At 37.8% G+C, this 23,369-nt stretch overlaps 1 protein-coding gene across 1 annotated transcript in view; it reads right to left on the bottom strand.

Annotated features, from left to right (window-relative positions):
- The window catches only part of KLHL4 (kelch like family member 4), a 136,534-nt gene extending 114,834 nt beyond the window's left edge, over positions 1-21,700 (bottom strand). The window contains exon 1 of the mRNA XM_068962430.1: positions 21,282-21,700. Coding sequence (XP_068818531.1) covers positions 21,282-21,700 — 419 coding nt within the window. The remainder of the gene's footprint in view (positions 1-21,281) is intronic.
- Between the last annotated feature and the right edge of the window lie 1,669 nt (positions 21,701-23,369).

Genomic DNA, 23,369 nt, shown 5'->3' with positions numbered 1-23,369 from the left:
CCTCCCAGCATCAGAGTTTTTTCCAGTGAGTCAACTCTTCTCAAGAGGTGGCCAAAGTACTGGAGTTTCAGCTTTAGCATCATTCCTTCCAAAGAAATCCCAGGGCTGATCTCCTTCGGGATGGACTGGTTGGATCTCCTTGAAGTCCAAGGGACTCTCAAGAGTCTTCTCCAACACCATGGTTCAAAAGCATCAATGCTTCGGCCCTCAGCCTTCTTCACAGTCCAACTCTCACATTCATACATGACCACAGGAAAAACCATAGCCGTGACTAGACGGACCTTAGTCCGCAAAGTTAATGTCTCTGCTTTTGAATATACTATCTAGGATGGTCATAACTTTTCTTCCAAGGAGTAAGCATCTTTTAATTTCATGGCTGCAGTCACCATCTGCAGTGATTTTGGAGCCCCAAAATATAAACTCTGACACTGTTTCCACTGTTTCCCCATCTATTTCCCATGAAGTGATGGGACCGGATGCCATGATCTTCATTTTCTGAATGTTGAGCTTTAAGTCAACTTTTTCACTCTCCTCTTTCACTTTCATCAAGAGGCTTTTTAGTTCCTCTTCACTTTCTGCCATAAGGATGGTGTCATCTGCATATCTGAGGTTATTGATATTTCTCCCGGCAATCTTGATTCCAGCTTGTGTTTCTTCCAGTCCAGCGTTTCTCATGATGTACTCTGCATAGAAGTTAAATAAGCAGGGTGACAATATACAGCCTTGACGTACTCCTTTTCCTATTTGGAACCAGTCTGTTGTTCCATGTCCAGTTCTAACTGTTGCTTCCTGACATGCATACAGATTTCTCAAGAGGCAGGTCAGGTGGTCTGGTATTCCCATCTCTAAGAATTTTCCACAGTTTATTGTAATCCACACAGTCAAAGGCTTTGGCATAGTCAATAAAGCAGAAATAGATGTTTTTCTGGAACTCTCTTGCTTTTTCCATGATCCAGTGGATGTTGGCAATTTGATCTCTGGTTCCTCTGCCTTTTCTAAAACCAGCTTGAACGTCAGGGAGTTCACGGTTCACATATTGCTGAAGCCTGGCTTGGAGAATTTTGAGCATTACTTTACTAGCATGTGAGATGAGTGCAATTGTGTGGTAGTTTGAACATTCTTTGGCATTGCCTTTCTTTGGAATTGGAATGAAAACTGACCTTTTCCAGTCCTGTGGCCACTGCTGAGTTTTCCAAATTTGCTGGCATATTGAGTGCAGCATTTTCACAGCATTATCTTTCAGGATTTGAAACAGCTCAACTGGAATTCCATTACCTCCACTAGCTTTGTTCATAGTGATGCTTTCTAAGGCCCACTTGACTTCACATTCCAAGATGTCTGGTTCTAGATTAGTGATCACATCATCATGACTATCTGGGTCATGAAGATCTTTTTTGTATAGTTCTTCTGTGTATTCTTGCCACCTCTTCTTAATATCTTCTGCTTCTGTTAGGTCCATACCATTTCTGTCCTTTATTGAGCCCATCTTTGCATGAAATGTTCCCTTGGTATCTCTAATTTTCTCGAAGAGATCTCTAGTCTTTCCCAATCTTTGGAAGGAATGATGGTAAAGCTGAAACTCCAGTACTTTGGCCACCTCATGCGAAGAGTTGACTCATTGGAAAAGACTCTGATGCTGGGAGGGATTGGGGGCAGGAGGAGAAGGGGCCGACAGAGGATGAGATGACTGGATGGCATCACTGACTCTATGGACGTGAGTCTGAGTGAACTCCGGGAGTTAGTCATGGACAGGGAGGCCTGGCATGCTGCGATTCATGGGGTTGCAAAGAGTCGGACATGACTGAGCGACTGAACTGAACTGAATATCTAAACTATATAAGTGACTCACATGTCAATAGCAAAAAAACAACCTAATTTAAAAATGGGCAAAGAGCTTAAATAGACATTTCATCAAAGGAGACATACAAATGGCCAACATGTATATAAAAAGGTGCTCAACATCACTAACCATCAGGGAAATATAAATCAAACTCACACTGTAAAGTAAAATAAAATATAATATAATCTGAAAAAAAATTTTAAAAAGTAAAGGAATGATGTTGAACAAAATAAAAATAAAAATATAATTCAAAAAATAAATAATTAACTCACAATGAGCTATTTCAAATCTGTTAGAAGGACAATTATGATAGAGAGAACAACAACAACAAAAGTGATAACAAATGTTGATGAGGATGTGAAAAAATCGGAACTTTTGTACAATGTTGGTGGAGATGTAAAATGGTGTAGCTGTTACAGAAAACAGTCTAGAACTTCCCCCTGAAAATTAATAATAGAACTACCACATGATCCAGCAATTCTACTTCTGGATATATATCATTAAAAAAAAATTGAAATTACTTTCTTGTGGAGGGATCTTCACTACAGTGTTCATTGCATCATTAGTCACAATATCTAAGAAACGAAAACAACCTAAGTGTCCACTGATGGATTAAAGCATAAAGACAATGTGGTATATACAATACAACAGAGTATTATTGTAGTACAGTATTACTGTGTTGTATTATGTATAGACACACATTAGAGTATTATTCACCTTAGAGAAATTGGGCTTTATATAACAACATGAGTAAATCAGGAGCACATCATGCTAAGTTAAATAAGCTAGTAACAAAAGGACAAAAACTATTATTTCAAATTTATGAGGTACAAAAACAATCAAACTCATAAAAATAGGGTAGAATGGTATTTGGAAAGGCAGAGGAACCAGAGATCAAATTGCCAACATCTGCTGGATCATGGAAAAAGCAAGAGAATTCCAGAAAAACATCTATTTCTGCTTTATTGACTATGCCAAAGCCTGTGACTGTGTGGATCACAATAAACTGTGAAAAATTCTGAAAGAGATGGGAATACCAGACAACCTAACCTGCCTCTTGAGAAATCTGTATGCATGTCAGGAAGCAACAATTAGAACTGGACATGGAACAACAGACTGGTCTCAAATAGGAAAAGGAGTACATCAAGGCTGTATATTGTCACCCTGCTTATTTAACTTCTATGCAGAGTACATCGTGAGAAACGCTGGACTGGAAGAAACACAAGCTGGAATCAAGATTGCCGGGAGAAATATCAATAACCTCAGATATGCAGATGACACCACCCTGATGGCACAAAGTGAAGAGGAACTAAAAAGCCTCTTGATGAAAGTGAAAGTGGAGAGTGAAAAAGCTGGCTTAAAGCTCAACATTCAGAAAACGAAGATCGTGGCATCTGGTCCCATCACTTCATGGGAAATAGATGGGGAAACAGTGGAAACAGTGTCAGGCTTTATTTTGGGGGGCTCCAAAATCACTGCAGATGGTGACTACAGCCATGAAATTAAAAGATGCTTACTCCTTGGAAGAAAAGTTATGACCATCCTAGATAGCATATTCAAAAGCAGAGACATTAACTTTGCGGACTAAGGTCTGTCTAGTCACGGCTATGGTTTTTCCTGTGGTCATGTATGAATGTGAGAGTTGGACTGTGAAGAAGGCTGAGTACAGAAGAATTGATGCGTTTGAACTGTGGTGTTGGAGAAGACTCTTGAGAGTCCCTTGGACTGCAAGGAGATCCAACCAGTCCATCCCGAAGGAGATCAGCCCTGGGATTTCTTTGGAAGGAATGATGCTAAAGCTGAAACTCCAGTACTTTGGCCACCTCATGCGAAGAGTTGACTCATTGGAATAGACTCTGATGCTGGGAGGGATTGGGGGCAGGAGGAGAAGGGGATGACAGAGGATGAGATGGCTGGATGGCATCACGGACTCGATGGACGTGAGTCTGAGTGAACTCCGGGAGTTGGTGATGGACAGGGAGGCCTGGTGTGCTGCGATTCATGGGGTCACAAAGAGTCGGACAAAACTCAGCAACTGAACTGAACTGAACTGAGGAAATGGAAATGTGCTGTTTAGTGGGTATGTTTTCAATACAAACGAATAGGTTCTCGAGATCTGCTATACAACATTGTGTCTATACTCTATTGTGTACTTAAAAGATAGATCTCAATGTTGTGTTCCTATCACAATAAAAAATAAAATAAAGCTAAAAAATATTTTTTGGAGAAGGTAATGGCACCCCACTCCAGTACTCTTGCCTGGAAAATCCCATGGCAGAGAAGCCCGGTAGGCTGCAGTCTATGGGGTTGCTAAGAGTCGGACATGACTGAGCGACTTCACTTTCACTTTTCAACTTTGTGCATTGGAGAAGGACATGGCAACCCGCTCCAGTATTCTTGCCTGGAGAATCCCAGGGACAGGGGAGCCTGGTGGGCTGCCGTCTGTGGGGTCGCACAGAGTCGGACACGACTGAAGCAACTTAGCAGCAGCAGCAGCAGCAAAAGATTTTTAGAAATCAAAAATCACTAACTCAAATGTATAGTGAAGTGTTGAGTACTGAAGTATCATTCAACCAGACCTTGATTTAAAAAAAAAATCATAGTTTTTATTTTCTCAGTTCAGTTTAGTTCAGTCGATCAGTCGTGTCTGACTCTTTGCGACCCCATGGACTGCAGCTGCCAGGCTTCCCTGGCCATCACCAGTGCCCGGAGCTTAATCAAACTCATATCCATTGAGTCAGTCATGCCATCCAACCAGCTCATCCTCTGTTGTCCCCTTCTCCTCACTCCATCAATCTTTCCCACAATCAGGGTCTTTTCAAAAGAGTCAGTTCTTCCCATCAGGAAGCCAAAATATTGGAGTTTCATGTTCAGCATCAGTCCTTCCAATGAATACTCAGGATTGATCTCCTTTAGTATGGACTGGTTGGATATCCTTGCAGTCCGAGGGACTCTCAAGAGTCTTCTCCAACACCACAGTTCAAAAGCATAAATTCTTCTATGCTCAGCTTTCTTTATAGTCCAAATCTCACATCCATACATGATTACTGGAAAATACCATGGCTTTGACTAGACGGACATTTGTTGGTAAACTAATGCTTCTGCTTTTTAGGATGCTGGCTAGGTTGGTCATAACTTTTCCTCCAAGGAGCAAGCCTCTTTTAATCTCATGGCTTCAGTCACCATCTGCAGTGACTTTAGAGCCCCCCAAAATAAAGTCTGTCACCGTTTCCACTGTTTCCCCATGTATTTGCCATGAAGTGATGGAACCAGATGACATGATCTTAGTTTTCTGAAGGTTGAGTTTTAAGCTAATTTTTTCACTTTTCTCTTTCACTTTCATCAAGTGGCTCTTTAGTTCTTTTTTGCTTTCTGCCATAAGTGTGGTGTCATCTGCATATCTGAGGTTATTGTTATTTTTCCTGGCAAACTTGATTCCAGCTTGTGCTCCATCCAGCCTGGCATTTCACATGATGTACTCTGCATATAAGTTAAATAAGCAGGGTGACAAAATTCAGACTTGATGTACACCTTTTCTTATTTGGAACCAGTCTGTAGTTACACATCCAGTTCTAACTCTTGCTTCTTTACCCGAATATAGATTTCTCAGGAGGCATGTGTGGTGGTCTGGTATTCCCATCTCTTGAAGAATTTTCCACAGCTTGTTATGATCGACACAGTCAAAGGCTTTGGCATAGTCCATAAAGCAAAAGTAGATGTTTTCCTGGAACTCTCTTGCTTTTTTTTAATGGCCAGTGGATGTTGGCAATTTGATCTCTGGTTCCTCTGCATTTTCTAAATCCAGCTCAGACATCTGGAATTTCATGGTTCACGAGCTGTTGAAGCCTAGCTTGGAGAATTTTGAGCATTACTTTGCTAGCATGTGATATGAGTGCAAATGTGTGGCAGTTTGAGAATTCTTTGGCATTGTCTTTCTTTGGGATTAGAATAAAAACTGACTTTTTCCTGTCCTGTGGCCACTGCTAAGTTTTCCAAATTTGCTGGCATATTGAGTGCAGCACTTTCACAGCATCATAATTTAGGATTTGAAATAGCTCAACTGGAATTCCATCACCTCCACTAGTTTGTTCGTGGTGATGCTTCATAATGACCACTTAACATCGCATTCCAGGATGACTGGCTCTAGGTGAGTGATCACACCATCATGATAACCTGAGTCATGACAATTTTTTCTGTATAGTTCCTCTGTGTATCCTTGCCACCACTTCTTAAAATTGTCTGCTTTTGTTAGGTCCATGCCATTTCTGTTCTTTATTGTGCCCATCTTTGCATGAAATGTTCTCTTGGTATCTCTAATTTTCTTGAAGAGATCTCTAGCCTTTCCCATTCTATTGTTTTCCTCTATTTCTTTGCATTGATCACTGAGAAAGGTTGTCTTATCTCTCCTTGCTATTCTTTGGAACTCTGCATTCAAATGGGTATATTTTCCTTTACTCCTATGCCTTTCATTTCTCTTCTTTACACAGCTATTTGTAAGGCCTCTTCAGACCTTTTTGCATTTCTTTTTCTTGGGGATGGTCTTTATCCCTGTCTCCTGTACAATGTTATGAACCTCCATCCATAGTCCTTCAGGCACTCTGTCTATCAGATCTTATTCCTTGAATCAATTTGTCACTTCCACTGTATAATCATGAGGGATTTGATTTAGGTCATATCTGAATGGTCTAGTGGTTTTCCCTACTTTCTTCAATTTAAGTCTGAATTTGGTAATAAGGATTTCATAATCTGAGCCACAGTCAGCTTCTGGTCTTGTTTTTGCTGACTGTATAGAGCTTCTCCATCTTTGGCTGTAAAGAATATAATCAATCTGATTTTTGTATTAACCATCTGGTGATGTCCATATGTAGAGTCTTCTCCTGTGTTGTTGGGAGACGGTGTTTGCAATGACCAGTGCGTTCTCTTGGCAAAAGTATTTTAGCCTTTGCCCTGCTTCATTCTATACTCCAAGGTCAAATTTGCCTGTTACTCCACGTATTTCTTGACTTCTTACTTTTGTATTCCACTCCCCTATAATGAAAAGGGCATATTTTGGGGGGTATTAGCTCTAGAAGTTCTTGTAGGTCTTCATAGAACTGTTCAACTTCAGCTTCTTCAGCATTGCTTATCGGGGCATAGACTTGGAATATTCTGAAATTGAATTGTTTGCCTTGAAAGGAACAGAGATCATTCTCTCCTCTTTGAGACTGCATTCCCAACTCTTGTTAACTCTGATGGCTGCTCCATATCTTCTAAGAGATTCTTGCCCACAGTAGATATAAAGGTCATCTGAGTTAAATTGATCCATTCCAGTCCAGTTTAGTTCACTGATTCCTAAAATATCAATGTTTACTCTTGCCATCTCCTGTTTGACCACTTCCAATTTGCCTTGATTCATAGACCTAACATTCCAGGTTCCTATGCAATATTGCTCTTTAGAGCATCAGACTTTACTTCCATTGCCAGTCACATCCACACCTGCATGTTGTTTTTGCTTTGGCTCCTTCTCTTCATTCTTTCTGGAGTTATTTCTCCACTGATCTCCAGTAGCATATTGGGCACCTACCAACCTGGGGAGTTCATCTTTCAGTGTCCTATTTTTTTGCCTTTTCATACCATTGATAGGTTTCTCAAAGCAAGAATACTGAAGTGGTTTGCCATTCCCTTCTCCAGTGGACCACATTTTGTAAGAACTCTCCACCACGATCCATCCATCTTGGGTGGTCCTACAGGGCATGACTCATAGTTTCACTTAGTTAGACAAGTCTGTGATCCATGTGATAAGATTGGTTAGTTTTCTGTGATTGTGGTTTTCATTCTGTCTGCCCTCTGATGTAAATCTTTAATCAATTTTCTATTGATGGGTGGGGCTGTGTTCTCTCCTTGCTATTTGACCTGAGGCCAAACTACAGTTGGAGAAGGCAATGGCAACCCACTCCAGTACTCTTGCCGGGAAGGTCCCATGGATGGAGGAGCCTGGTAGGCTGCAGTCCATGGAATCGCTAGGAGTCAGACACGACTTCACTTTCATTTTTCACTTTCATGCATTGAAGAAGGCAATGGCAACCCACTCCAGTATTCTTGCCTTGAGAATCCCAGGGACAGGAGAGCCGGGTGGGCTGCCGTCTGTGGGGTCACGCAGAGTTGGACACGACTGAAGCAACTTAGCAAACTGCAGTGGAAGTAATGAAGATAAAGGCGACCTCCTTCAAAATGTACCATGCATGCAGTGCTACACTCAGTGTCTCCATCCCTGTAGCAGGCCACCACGAACCCATGCCTCCACCAGAGTCTCCTGGATACTCACGGGCAAATTTGGGTCAGTCTCTTTTGGGGTCACTGCTCCTTTTTCCTGGGTCCTGGTGCACACAAGATTTTGTTTGTGCCCTTCGAGAATCTGTATCCCCAGTCCTATGTAAGTTCTGGCAACTCGATGGTGGGGTTAATGACAATCTCCTCCAAGAGGGCTTATGCCATACCCAGGTCTGCTGTACCCAGTGTCCCTGTCCCTGCAGCAGTGTACTGCTGACCCATACCTCCACAGGAGACACTCAAACACAGGTCAACACTCAAACTCAAAAACACTGAAACACAAAAACACTCAAACTCAGCCTCTATGCAGTCTCTGGGTCCTGGGTGCAAACAAGGTTTGTTTGAGCTCTCTGAGCATCCTGGTGTGTATGGGGTTTCATTCTAAACGCGATTTCGCCCCTCCTACCATCTTTTTTGGGCTTCTTCTTTGCCCTTGGAGGTGGGGTATCTCCTCAAAATCTCTCCAGCACCATGCAGCCACCACTCCAGCACCATGCAGCTGCAGCTCCAGTGCCAGCTGGAGATGTTTTAATAGCTTTTTTTTTTTTTTCTGGTGTAATGGAACGTTGGAGAATCTGAAGAAAGCAAGTGGAACTTCTTTACAAAATTATTCACAGATGCAAAATACTTCAGTAAATTCTTGGAGGTTAATAAACCCAGACCTCTAAGATAAAGTCCAGATGGTTCTTTTTCTGTCTTTTAAGATCTTCCATAATCTATGCCTAACTTTCCTTTCTTATTTAATTTTATGCTATTCTCCAAAATATATCATTCACTTCAGCCAAACTGAAATCTGCCATTTGAGCACACCATGTTTCAATTCCTGTTTCAAGGCATTGTGTTTGTCCTCCTACCTAGAATTCATTCTTTTCCATATCTGCATCAAAATGCTATCCATCCTTAAGACTGATCTCAAATCGTTCCTACATGAAGCTTTCTACAGTTGCTCTGGTGAAAAGAATTATTTGTCTCTGAATGCCTATTGGTCTTAATGACCAATCAATTTAAACTATTTTTGCCATAAAACTTTCCAAGTGGATCCAGTTTATCTCCCCAACAGTATTGTAAGTCTCTAGTGGGAATCAGCCTCTATTACATCTTCAGAGTGCCAGTTCAATAAACACTTGCTGAATGGAAGAAACAAACAAATATCAACATCTTAGTTAAACAAATATTTGTTGAATGTTACAACAGAATTCAGGCCAAATTAAATAGTTGTGCTGCCCTAAAGTGCTATGTGATCATCTGTTAAACATGTAATTGCTGATTGGAATTGTTATAGCTAATATGATCAACATTCACCAAAAAAGGACATTTAAATGCCACTGTGCTGAAGCAATCTATTAATAGTTTTACAGGGAAAATGTGGACAAAAATATTTAACAGATAGTTTCTATTGACTGAGCTAGCACTGGAATGACCATGAACAAATCACCTATGTTAAAGACCCATTGAAAAAATTGGCAAGGCATTTACTATGGCTCCTGAAGAAACAACAGCAATAGACAGTATGTGAGGAGGGCAACAGTTTCCATTCTGTAAAACAACATTTGAAAGTATGCAAAGGATAAGTCACTTTGACTAACAGTAACAGGCTAAGAAAGATTAGCCAGGAGTAATGAAGCATTCACATCTGATAGCTTCAATAATATGATCACTGGTACTGCTCTCCTTCAGTGCAAAGGCTAGTGGTATGTATTATATCTATACATTGATTTTGGAAATACATATTTTATAATGTTTTCAGTGTAAAGCCTTATGCAGGATACATTTTCAGTAATAACCTGTTCCATCCTAAAACATTAGATAATGAAAACTATTTTATTTAGATTTTCTCACTTTTAGTTACATTTTATTAGATAGTTCTTTTAAAGTCTATTTTAAAAATCTTAATTATCAGTCACTATGGATATACATTTTCACTCTCTTTAATGAAATTATAATCTTAATGGAATGTAATCACCATGAATAAAATATACTCAATGGGTGTATCTTTCATTTTAGCATGGAATAATAAAGATTTTTATGTATGGAAGTGTGTTTTATGTGTACCATTATTTTCCTTTGGAGAGATAAACCACAGACAGCAATACAAAGAAACAGAAAAAAACATAGAAGACTGTGTTTTTGTTTGAAAGCACCAATAAATGTATGCCACTTCATTAGTATCCACAGTGTTCTGGAGTGATTCAAGGACTTCGTTGGTAGCTCAGTTGGTAAAGAATCTGTCTGCAATACAGGAGACCCAGGTTTGATCCGTGAGTTGGGAAGATCCCCTGGAGAATGGAATGGCTGCCAACTCCAGTATTCTGGCCTGGAGAATTTCTTGGACTGTATAGTCCATGGGGTCACAAAGAGTTGGACCTGACTGAGTGACTTTAATTCATTTATTCTGGAGTGATTTAAATAAAAATGAGTTTCCAACTATGACTTTATCAGTTGTGATGCCCTTAAAAGTTGGTCCACACCAAATGTTACACATAATCAATATCATCGGGATAGGACCTGAAATTTCATGTAATTTTTAATTGTTATCATAACTTTAGCTGATTTTCCTAGGATTGCCTTTAGGATATTATCTGGTTGCCAATGTATAGGATTTTTGCATAGAAGAGGTAATTGGTTGGTGCAAAAGTAGTTTTGGTTTTGCATTGTTGAACTTTGGCATTTGATACTGGAATACATTCTTAAATGACTGTGGTTATGCTATACATCATGTAATGCACATTTCTTGCTTTATGATTTTGCTAATGAATTATTACTTTCTGTTTAATTTATATGCATTTTAGACTATTGAAATGATGTCATGAAAAAGCAAATTCAAGCATTTTTCTTATTCTAATTCAAAATGGGTCATAAAGCTGTGGAGACAACTTGCAACATCAACAACGCATTTGGCCCAGGAACTGCTAATGAACGTACAGTTCAGTGGTTGTTCAAGAAGTTTTGCAAAGGAGACAAGAGCCCTGAAGGTGAGGAACACATTGGTCAGCCATCAGAAGTTGATGATGACCAACTGAGAGCATCATTGAAGCTGATCCTCTTACAACTACACAAGAAGTTGCCCAAGAACTCAATGTTGATCATTCTATGGTCATTTGGCATTTGAAGGAAATTAGAAAGGTGAAAAAGATCAAAAAGTGGGTGCATCCTGAGCTGACTGCAAATCAAAAAACTGTCGTTTTGAAGTGTCATCTTCTCTTATTCTACACAATGAACCATTTCTCAATCAGATTGTGGTGTGCAACCAAAAGTGGATGTTATACAAAACCCAGCAATAATCAGCTCGATGGTTGGACTGAGAAGCTCCAAAGCACTTCCCAGCCAAACTTGCACCAATAAAAAAGATTATGGTCTCCGTTTGGTGGTCTGCTGCCCATATGATCCACTACAGCTTTCTGAATCCCTGTGAAACTATTACATCTGAGAGGTATGCTCAGAAAATTGATGAGATGCACCAAAAACTGTAACAACTGCAGCTGGCACTGGTCCACAAAAAGGGTTCAATTCTTCTCCATGACATGTGTGTGCATGTCACACAACCAAAGTTTCAAAAGTTCAATGAATTGGGCTACAAAGTTTTACCTCATCTGCCATATTCATCTGACCTCTCATAAACTGACTACCACTTATTCAAGCATCTTGACAACTTTTTTGCAGGTAAAATGCTTCCATAACCAGAAGGACATAGAAAATTCTTTCCAAGAGTTCATCAAATCTCAAAGCATGGATTTTTTTTTTTTTTTTTGCTACAGGAATAAATGAACATTTCTTACTGAAAAAATGTGTTGATTGTAATGGTTCCTATTTTGATTAATAAAGATGCATCTGAGCCTAGTTATAATGATTTAAAATTCAGAGTCCAAAACTGCTGTTACTTTTGCACCAACCTAATAACAGCCCACTGATTCTGATTTGGTATCCTTCTAATCAGTTGCCAAAGAACAAAAATAAGCAAAACAAATAACAGCACGTATTAAATTCGTATAATTGGGTGGTCTCCTAGTATTTATTTATGAAATCTATTTATTGGAAAGTTACATGGCTCAAAATAGCTTGGAGTTAAAACTCCCCTCCAGGTCCTCCCCACCATTCTATGGAAAACAAAGAACTCTCTCACCGTGCCCCCCCCCCCCGACCCCCGCCAAAAGAAATGGACATTAAGGTTGATTATGCCCAGCTCTCAGCTGGTCCAGCCTCTGAAAGGCTGATCTCCAAAATTCCTTGCCTTAGTCATTTAAGAGATAACTACTCTGAACAACCTTGGAGAAGAACAGGCCCCCTTAAGACAGTAACTTATCAATAATTACCTTAAACATAAATGGGTTGAATGTCTCAACCAAAAAACAAAGACTGGCTGAATGGATACAAAAACAAGACCCCTATATATGTTGTCTACAAGAGACCCAGCTCAAAACAGGGGACACTTACAGACTGAAAGTGAAGGGCTGGAGAAAGATTTCCCATGAAAATAGAGACCAAAAGAAAGCAGGAGTAGCAATACTCATATCAGATAAAATAAACTTTAAAACAAAGGCTGTGAAAAGAGACAAAGAAGGACACTACATCATGATCAAAGGATCAATTCAAGAAGAAGATATAACAATTATAAATATATATGCACCCAATGTAGGAGCAACACAATATGTAAGATAAATGCTAACAAGTATAAAAGGGGAAATTAACAATAACACAATAATAGTGGGAGACTTCAATACCTTACTCACACCTATGGATAGATCAACTAAACAGAAAATTAATAAGGAAACACAAATTTTAAATGATACAATAGACTAGTTAGACTTAATTAATATCTATAGGACATTTCACCCCAAAACAATGATTTTCACCTTTTTCTCAAGCGCACATGGAACCTTCTCCAGGATAGATCACATCCTAGGCCATATATCTAGCCTTGATAAATTCAAAAAAATTGAAATCATTCCAATCATCTTTTCTGACCACAATGCAGTAACATTAGATCTCAATTACAGGAGAAAAGCTATTAAACATTCCAACCTATGGAGGCTGAACAACACGCTGCTGAATAACCAACAAATCACAGAAGAAATGAAAAAAGAAATCAAAATATGCATAGAAATGAATGAAAATGAAAACACAACAACCCAAAATCTGTGGGATACTGTAAAAGCAGTGCTAAGGGGAAAGTTCATAGCAATACAGGCATACCTCAAGAAACAAGAAAAAAGTCAAATAAATAACTTAACTCTACACCTAAAGCAACTAGAAAAGGAAGAACCCCAGGGTTATTAGAAGGAAAGAAATCTTAAAAATTAGGGCACGAATAAATGCAAAAGAAACAAAAGAGACCATAGCAAAAATCAACAAGGCCAAAAGCTGGTTCTTTGAAAGGATAAATAAAATTGACAAAGCATTGGCCAGACTCATCAAGAAACAAAGGGAGAAAAATCAAATCAATAAAATTAGAAATGAAAATGGAGGGATCACAACAGATAACACAGAAATACAAAAGATCATAAGAGACTACTATCAGCAATTATATGCCAATAAAATGGACAACTTGGAAGAAATGGACAAATTCTGAGAAAAGTACAACTTTCCAAACCTGAACCAGGAAGAAATAGAAAATCTTAACAGACCCATCACAAGCACAGAAATTGAAACTGTAATCAGAAATCTTCCAGCAAACAAAAGCCCAGGTCCAGATGGCTTCACAGCTGAATTCTACCAAAACTTTAGAGAAGAGCTAACACCTATCCTACTCAAACTCTTCCAGAAAATTGCAGAGGAAGGTAAACTTCCAAACATTCTTTGAAGCCACCATCACCCTAATACCAAAACCTGACAAAGATGCCACAAAAAAAGAACACTACAGGCCAATATCACTGATGAACATTGATGCAAAAATCCTCAACAAAATTCTAGCAATCAGAATCCAACAACACATTATAAAGATCACACATCATGACCAAGTGGGTTTTATCCCAGGGATGCAAGGATTCTTCAATATCTGCAAATCAATCAATGTAATTCACCACATTAAGAAATTGAAAAATAAAATCCATAAGATTATCTCAATAGATGCAGAGAAAGCCTTTGACAATATTCAACATCCATTTATGATAAAAACTCTCCAGAAAGCAGGAATAGAAGGAACACACCTCAACATAATAAAAGCTATATATGACAAACCCACAGCAAACATTATCCTCTATGGTGAAAAATTGAAAGCATTTCCCCTAAAGTGAGAAACAAGACAAGGGTGCCCACTTTCACTATTACTATCCAACATAGTTATGGAAGTTTTGGCCACAGCAATCAGAGCAGAAAAAGAAATAAAAGGAATCCAAATTGGAAAAGAAAAAGTAAAACTCTCACTGTTTGCAGATGACATGATCCTCTACATAGAAAACCCTAAAGACTCCACCAGAAAATTACTAGATCTAATCAATGAATATAGTAAAGTTGTAGGATATAAAATCAACACACAGAAATCCCTTGCATTCCTATACACTAATAATGAGAAAATAGAAAGATAAATTAAGGAAACAATTCCATTCACCATTGCAATAAAAAGAATAAAATATTTAGGAATATATCTACCTAAAGAAACTAAAGACCTATATATAGAAAACTATAAAACACTGGTGAAAGAAATCAAAGAGGACACTAATAGATGGAGAAATATACCATGTTCATGGATCGGAAGAATCAATATAGTAAAACCAAGTATACTACCCAAAGCAATTTACAGATTCAGTGCAATGCCTATCAAGCTACCAACGGTATTTTTCACAGAGCTAGAACAAATAATTTCATAATTTGTATGGAAATACAACAAACCTTGAATAGTCAAAGCAATCTTGAGAAAGAAGAATGGAACTGGAGGACTCAACCTGCCTGACTTCAGGCTCTACTACAAAGCCACAGTCATCAAGACAGTATGGTACTGGCACAAAGACAGAAATATAGATCCATGGAACAAAATAGAAAGCCCAGAGATAAATCCACTCACCTATGGACACCTTATCTTTGACAAAGGAGGCAAGAATATACAATGGATTAAAGACAATCTCTTTAACAAGTGGTGCTGGGAAAACTGGTCAACCACTTGTAAAAGAATGAAACTAGATCACTTTCTAACACCATACACAAACATAAACTCAAAATGGATTAAAGATCTAAATGTAAGACCAGAAACTATAAAACTCCTAGAGGAGAACAAAGGCAAAACACTCTCTGACATACATCACAGCAGGATCATCTATGACCCACCTCCCAGAATATTGGAAATAAAAGCAAAAATAAACAAATGGGACCTAATTAAACTTCAAAGCTTCTGCACAACAAAGGAAACTCTAAGCAAGGTGAAAAGACAGCCTTCAGAATGGGAGAAAATAATAGCAAATGAAGCAAATGACAAAGAACTAATCTCAAAAATATACAAGCAACTCCTGCAGCTCAATTCCAGAAAAATAAACGACCCAATCAAAAAATGGGCCAAAGAACTAAACAGACATTTCTCCAAAGAAGACATACAGATGGCTAACAAACACATGAAAAGATGCTCAACATCACTCATTATCAGAGAAATGCAAATCAAAACCACAGTGAGGTACCATTTCATGCCAGTCAGAATGGCTGCAATCCAAAAGTCTACAAGCGATAAATGCTGGAGAGGGTGTGGAGAAAAGGGAACCCTCTTACACTGTTGGTGGGAATGCAAACTAGTACAGCCACTATGGAGAACAGTGTGGGGATTCCTTAAAAAACTGGAAATAGAACTGCCTTATGACCCAGTAATCCCACTGCTGGGCATACACACTGAGGAAACCAGAACTGAAAGAGACACGTGTACCCCAATGTTCATTGCATCACTGTTTACAATAGCCAGGATATGGAAGCAACCTAGATGTCCATCAGCAGATGAATGGATAAGAAAGCTGTGGTACATGTACACAATGGAGTATTACTCAGCCATTAAAAAAAATACATTTGAATCAGTTCTAATGAGGTGGATGAAACTGGAGCCGATTATACAGAGTGAAGCAAGCCAGAAAGAAAAACAGCAATACAGTATACTAACGCATATATATGGAATTTAAAAAAATGGTAACAATAACACTGTATGCAAGACAGCAAAAGAGACACAGATGTATGGAACAATTTTTGGACTCTGTGGGAGAGAGCGAGGGTGGGATGATTTGGGAGAATGGCATTGAAACGTGTAATATCATATATGAAATGAATAGGCAGTCCAGTTTCGATGCATGATACTGGATGCTTGGGGCTGGTGCACTGAGATGACCCAGAGGGATGGTACGGGGAGGGAGGAGGAGAGGGGTGTTCAGGATGAGGAACACGTGTATACCTGTGGTGGATTCATGTTGATGTATGGCAAAACAAATACAATATTGTAAAGTAATTAACCTCCAATTAAAATAAATAATTTTTTTTAAATTTCCAAATGCAGAAGGAAACTGAGTTTTGTCTTCAAATATCAGAAATAACAACTATAGGTGTGTAATCATAATGTTTAAAGAAACATGGTCCTAACATATTGCCAGATCCTTGGATAGAAAGGAGCCCCAAATGTCTCAAATATTAAATACATTTTAACTAATGTTAACTTAAATGTATACACAATACCACACTGTTAAGAATGAGTTGTGAAGACCATGGTGCCTCACTCTCAGTAAATAGGCTGTGCCTAGCAAGGATTTAAAATCAACCAACGAAAGTTCCATTAGAAATTAGGAATATTATGAAACATTGCACTATATTTAAATTAGGTGTTAACATGCTCTAAAAATGTTGTTAGTTTAACAAAGCAATTGAATAACTTGTGTAGTTTTGTATGGTACATTTTAACCCATAGACAAAGAGATTTAATCTTAAACTTTCTATAAACAACAATAAAATTGTAGTTTGTTCCTTATTCTTTCCTTTGAAGTAGCAGTTTCTACTCAGTAATGCGGTGTGAAATTAAGTCAAGCAAGCCTAACTCTGAACTTTATAAAGCCACATAATGTTGTCTTGAAAGAAGATAAGCAACAACAACAGATATCCAATAACATAGTACCCAGAGAAAGACGTGAACATTCTTTGCATTCAAAAATTTTCCTGAGAACATGAGAAAATACATGTATTTAGTGCTTGGCACAGAGTAAATATCTATAAAAGATGCTGATTATTTTTAATGTGTGCTATTGTTGCCTTTTCAAAGCTATCTGCTATTAATCTCCCCTTTGAAAGCCCTCCTGCAGCTGCACTAGCCTTGCTGTGTTTTAACATATGAAGCACACTCCATTTCAAGGCTCTTGAAATCGCCGTTCTGTCTTTCTGGAAACTGCTCCCTGTAAATACTCACATACCTTACTTCCTACTTTATGAGAAAAGATATTACAGTAAGCTTCATTATTTAAGATTTCTCTTATGCATAAATATTCCCCAAGCATATTCCATATTACATGTGGATTTGTGTTGAGGATAAAGACACACAATGCATTTGGTTTGGACCCATCTGGATTGTTTTGTGAAGAGAACAAATAAACCATCATGTGTCCATTTTCACTAAGGGCATGGGGCCTCTGTACCTGAAGTATATAGTCTACTAGCTGAATAGCCAGATCCCCAGAGGACAAAATGGCATCATGGTTAAAGGATGACTGGAAAGTCACCTCTGTGGCCATGAGGATATGCATGTGATCTTAAAGTCACTGTAATAAGCAACAGGCAGGGCATATTTTTGATTTCACCACTTAAATTAAGAATGTTTGAAACATTAATCAATGGATTGTGTGGGGACATGTGGTATTGATTTGAGTAAAAAAAAATATGAATGGAGGTTATGGACTCCCATGAGGCACAGCAGCAGTAACCTCTCACTTGCTTTGAATTCTGTGTCAGACATCCTCATGACTGCCCTTTCACTTTGTTTAGATCTCTGCTCAAATGTTACCTCATCAGAAAGGCCTTCCCTATCTGAAGTAGGATCCTTTCTTCTCTCTCTTCCTTCTAATTTTTTTTTCTTCATACTACTTACAACTACTAAAGTACTATATTTGGTTTATTTTTATTGTTTCTATCCTTATTAGAATGTATACTCTATGAAAACATATTTTCTGTTTTGATCCTGATTTATCTCCAGTATGTAGAAGTGTACCTGACACACAATGGTGCTCAATATTTGTGGAATGAATTATTAATGAATTCTAAGTCTTATTCATTCAATCCCCCCTTCTTCAGGCTATCGCAATTTACAGTGACATCATCCTTGTTGTTCCCGAGGGACACCTCACTTGAAAATCAAAAAGGTGTAAAATGGAGGGAATTTTGTTGCTTGTCTAACAGAGTAATACTGCCAAAGATACACAAAATCATATATCATACAAATAACAAATTACACAAAAACATATAGGGTGAGGGTATGATCCCAATTGCTGCCAATTCCTTAAAACTAAACATCCCTGTGAATCTTCAGCTTTGTTGTTCTGGGCCAATACACAGGTCATCAGGATTTTATTCAATGTTCTCAAGCACAATGAAGAGATAACCACATTTATCTTAGCAAATGCAGTTGAACAACTTTATACTCCTGGGTACTTACACAATCATCTCTTTATCAGCAGTATGTATGTATGTATGTATATATATATATATATATATATATATATATATATATATATAACCGTATAACAATATTCTGTCACATAAAATCATGATCATAATACACTGTCAAAATAGTTTAATATTTTGAATTCTAAGGATGATATAAGAAAAGAAAGGCCATTGAGCAAGCTTGTTATGGGAAGCAAAGATGCAGAGTTAGTACATAACTAGGGCAAAAAGAGTCATACATGACTGAGCGACTGAACTGAGGGCAAAAAGGAGATGATAATTGAGCCTAGGCCTCTGATGACATGCATGCTGATACGTGCATACTCACAGTGTGGGACCATGATACAGAGCTGCTCCTAAATGAAATACAAACTTAAAATTCAATTACAAAGAATGTATTTGAGTTTTAAAATCCCCTAGCCAATGTATTAATATAACTTTAATATCTTGGCTTTACTATCTGTTTTAGATTTAATTATAGGTTATTCAACTATATTATATTTTAGTAAACTAGTCCATTCTCTAGTTCCTGCAATATTTGTAGAAAGCAGGATGACTTAAGAACCCTTATTTTTGCCCAAGTGTTAGAACTCACCTTGTGTTCTCCACACTGACTGCTGTTTTTGTTTGTTATTTAACCACAAGAGTTCTACTGAGGGGACAGTACGTTGCTGCCAATTTTGCAGGATCTTTTCCTCCTGCTCCCCAATTTTGCTTAAAAAGAAGCATTAGAGAAGTGGGAAATAAGAAAGTTCCTTATCAAATTTTCTTTACCCAAGATGAAGTAATTCAGAATGGGTAATTATAGATTAATAAATCATCATTTTCAATTAATTAAGCACTCAATTTACCTCTTCTCTTCAGCTTAAAATATTCCTGGCACATCTATAAAACTACTTCCTGTATTTATTTTAGTAAAATATTAACTTTGCACTGTAACCATAGCATATTTAAGGGAACGTTTTTTAGAATATGAACACTGTAAAGAATAAAAGGAGAAATATATTTTTAAGATATTATTTGGTGACACTTTATATTTGACATTTTATCTAGTATTTTCGTTTAGCATCTGAATTACTGTAAATATATTCTCATGCTGGAAAATCAATTTAAGGATGCTCAAAAAAATTTTATCAGGAATTCACAGTGGATAATTTAATTTCCCTAAAACAGTCACTAATTCACATCTGACTCTTGCGACCCCATGGACTGTAGCCTGCCAGGCTCCTCTGTCTATGGGATTTTCCAGGCAAGAATACTGCAGTGGGTAGCCATGCCCTTCTCCAGGGGATCTTCCCAATCCAGGGATCAAACCTGGGTCCCCTGCATTACAAGCAGATTCTTTACCATCTGAACCACAGGGGAAGCCCACACTAATAGATAGTACACAAAATATCCAGATTTCTAAATAAATTAGCATACCTTTATGCTGAACCACTATAAAATTTAAGCCATTTCAAAAATACATTTTTTACTATAACCTTTTACACTGTAATTACATTATCAAAATCATTAGTTGTGTCTACATGTTGAGGAAATAAAATCTGATAATGAAAAAAGGAAAATAAAGTAAAAATATACTAGATTAAGTTATGTTAGACAGCATTAGAGGAGGGAACATACTTTTCTTCTACTCAAACAATACTGGTGTGGGATTTCCCTGGTGGTCCAGTGGTTAAGACTCCACCTTTCAATGCAGGATGTGTGGATTTGATCCCTGGTCTGGGAGCTAAGATCCCACATGCCTTGTGGCCAAAAAAACAAAATATAAAACAGAATCAAACAATACTGGTAGACACAAAAATAAAAATGAGGTCAAAGATTTTATGAGCTATACTTACAAAATACTTTATTATCATTTTTTATCACATTTTAATATTCTAAAATAGTTGATATGTTCCATTTCCTACTTTAAGATCTCACTGCCATAAGCAGCATTTCATTACTTGTTTTATGCAAAATATTTTCATAAATGCAAACTATGGAACCTAATACTACTTGAAATAAATCTCAAATGCCAAAAGAAACTTTTCCATACTCTCACATAAAGATAATATTTATCAAGCATCAGTATGGCAACTATGTACTAAGTTATAGACAAGGATGTGCTGAGCAGTCAGAGCTGGCCTGACAAAGTCAGAAAGAGTTCTAGGTAATCGATCACAATTTTACAAAGGAAGAAAGAAAGAAACACAACTATCTGAACATTCAAGCCACAGAGGATATTTACAGAAAAGTAACAATTATAATAATTGCCAATCTCTAAAAACTGAAACAGAATTCTTAACAGAATCAAAATGGAATAGAGAAACTAAACTCACAACTCTAAAGCATATTTCCCATTAATTACTAAAAGTATGTACTATGACTATGTTCTTTTATAGACTTAGATAAGGGGATTACTTGAACACCCCGATTGGCTGCATACAAATTCATAAATTATTATAACTTTTATTTAAACACTAAATGAGCACTTCAGAGGATAAGTTAATCTAAGCTATGACTTTGTTATGTGTTCAAAAACTCCTACCCTGCTGTAGAATCTTCTGTATTGTCATCAGCCATCATCTCCACATCTTGTGAGTGTTTTTCATAAGCTTCTTTGAACAAATTCCATGGAACTGCTTTAGGAGTATCTTCATTTGCTCGAAGATGTTCTATCAGTTTTCGTGAGTGCCAGTTCTGAAAGGCTCTTTGATGGGCAGGGGCCAATTCTGGCACTGGTGGTAATATGCTGTGGTGGACAGGACTGTTGCTTTTTTTCAGTCCATTTCTGTCCCGAGAGTGGTTCTTCAATCTGCCCTGAACCGGGGTCCCTCTATGCTCATATCCTTCCTGCTGAAGGCAATTTCCAGTGTTGGGTGAGCCTTGAGAAGGATGACTAAACCATCTCCAGCGTAGCCTTAGGATCTGTTTCACATCAAACTCTTTCTTGCCAGACACTGACATTGTTGCAGGAGGAAAGACGAAAGCCTTCTCTCACAGAAAGGAAACAGCCTTTGTTATCTCTTGTTTCTCTGCCTCTTCTGTAGGACTAACAAAAGCACAAGTGTTGAGAGCAGTCTCTTGTTCCCCCCTCCCCCACTGTTTGTGATACACTGCGAACAGTTCAAGCTTTCCAGCTGAAGCAGAAAGCAGCAGCTAACAGTGTAGGTGGGAACCCATACGGACAGGATGATGAGGTCAGACCTTAAACAAGTAAATCAGCTTAGCACAGGAAAACAGCTACAACACACTCCAGCTGCTAGATTTGCAAACTCCCAGCCTTCCCGCCTGGACTTGTAAATATCTAACCCAGCTCCTTCCTAACTGAAGTATAGTAGCTTTGGCTTTTAAGTCCAAGCAAGTGAACAAAAGCAAAGTGTTTAAAAACACTTGTTTCTAAATTCCACTCACCCCACCCTCTGTCAGATATTATTTCCTGGCAGCCCACTTCTAAAAATGTGACATTTTGTCCTAGGAGAATTTGTAACAATGAATTCATTATGATCTATTTTGGTGTTCTGATGGAAAATTTGAAGGTAGTTCATTAAGAAAAAGTATCTTGCCACCAGTCTCCTCATGCATATTTGTAGTTATTTTTTTACAAAATGTCTGAAATGTGACTGTTTTTATAGAGATATTTGTTTGAAAACCTGAACAATTTTAGAAACATAATGTGTTGGTTACCTATGGCTAAAAACACTAGAGGATGTATTAGCAGTATTTTAAGTCTACCCCTGAAGGAAGAGAACAGTGTTTTTCTAAGCTCATAGGTAGGAAGACATGTCTTCTCTCACGAACCAAAACTTGAAAACGAATAGTCTATTCTGGCTCTGTGCCTGTATAAACATTTCCTTATCATGCTCTTTACTCTCACAGGCAGTGTTAAAGGTCTATTTTCTTTGTTCAAAAGTTCGTATGAGAGGATGTGCAAAAGGCATGTTTTGAAGTAACTCCAAATTGTCACATATCTCAGTAATAACTGTGCACAAAGTACTTTGAGATCTCTGATTCAGAATCTCTACTTTGTACAGGGGTAAATGTTTCTATAACAGTAACATATAAAGAATATATTCACCAATACCATTTTGAAATTTAGTTTGAACTTTATAGCTTACATGTCATGCACACATGTGATAAAGGGGAATTGTACCACTGTATCTTTAGAAAGAATACTGAAATTATAAGGTTTTGATTCTAGCTCAGGTTTTATGATTAATGAGCTGTATTATCTTGAACAAGTCATTTACTTGTTTGTATCTGTTTCGTCATATATAATATGGAGTGGCTGAACAAATTTCCAAGTTTATACTTGCAATGAATTTTTAAAAATTTATAAATAGAAAATTTACCTGCAGTTTTCTATAAATCTAATATACCATTTCCTTTCTCCTCTTTTTTTGTATATGTATAGTGGTAAATTTCTGTGTCAATTTAAATGGGCTACAGGATACCCAGCTATTTGGTCAAGTATTGTTTTGGGTGTTTCTGTGAGCGTATTTTTGAATGAGTTTAACATTTAAATCAATAGACTAATAGATTATCCTCCCTAATGTAGGTGGTGATGGTTTAGACGCTCAGTCATGTCCAATTCTTTGTGACCCCATGGACTGTAGTCTGCCAGGTTCCTCTGTCC

Source organism: Capricornis sumatraensis, chromosome X (genome assembly GCF_032405125.1).
Source record: "Capricornis sumatraensis isolate serow.1 chromosome X, serow.2, whole genome shotgun sequence".
NCBI classification, from domain to species: domain Eukaryota; kingdom Metazoa; phylum Chordata; class Mammalia; order Artiodactyla; family Bovidae; genus Capricornis; species Capricornis sumatraensis.
The sequence above is the reverse complement of the archived record's forward strand: the minus strand, read 5'-3'. Positions and strand labels throughout refer to the sequence as shown.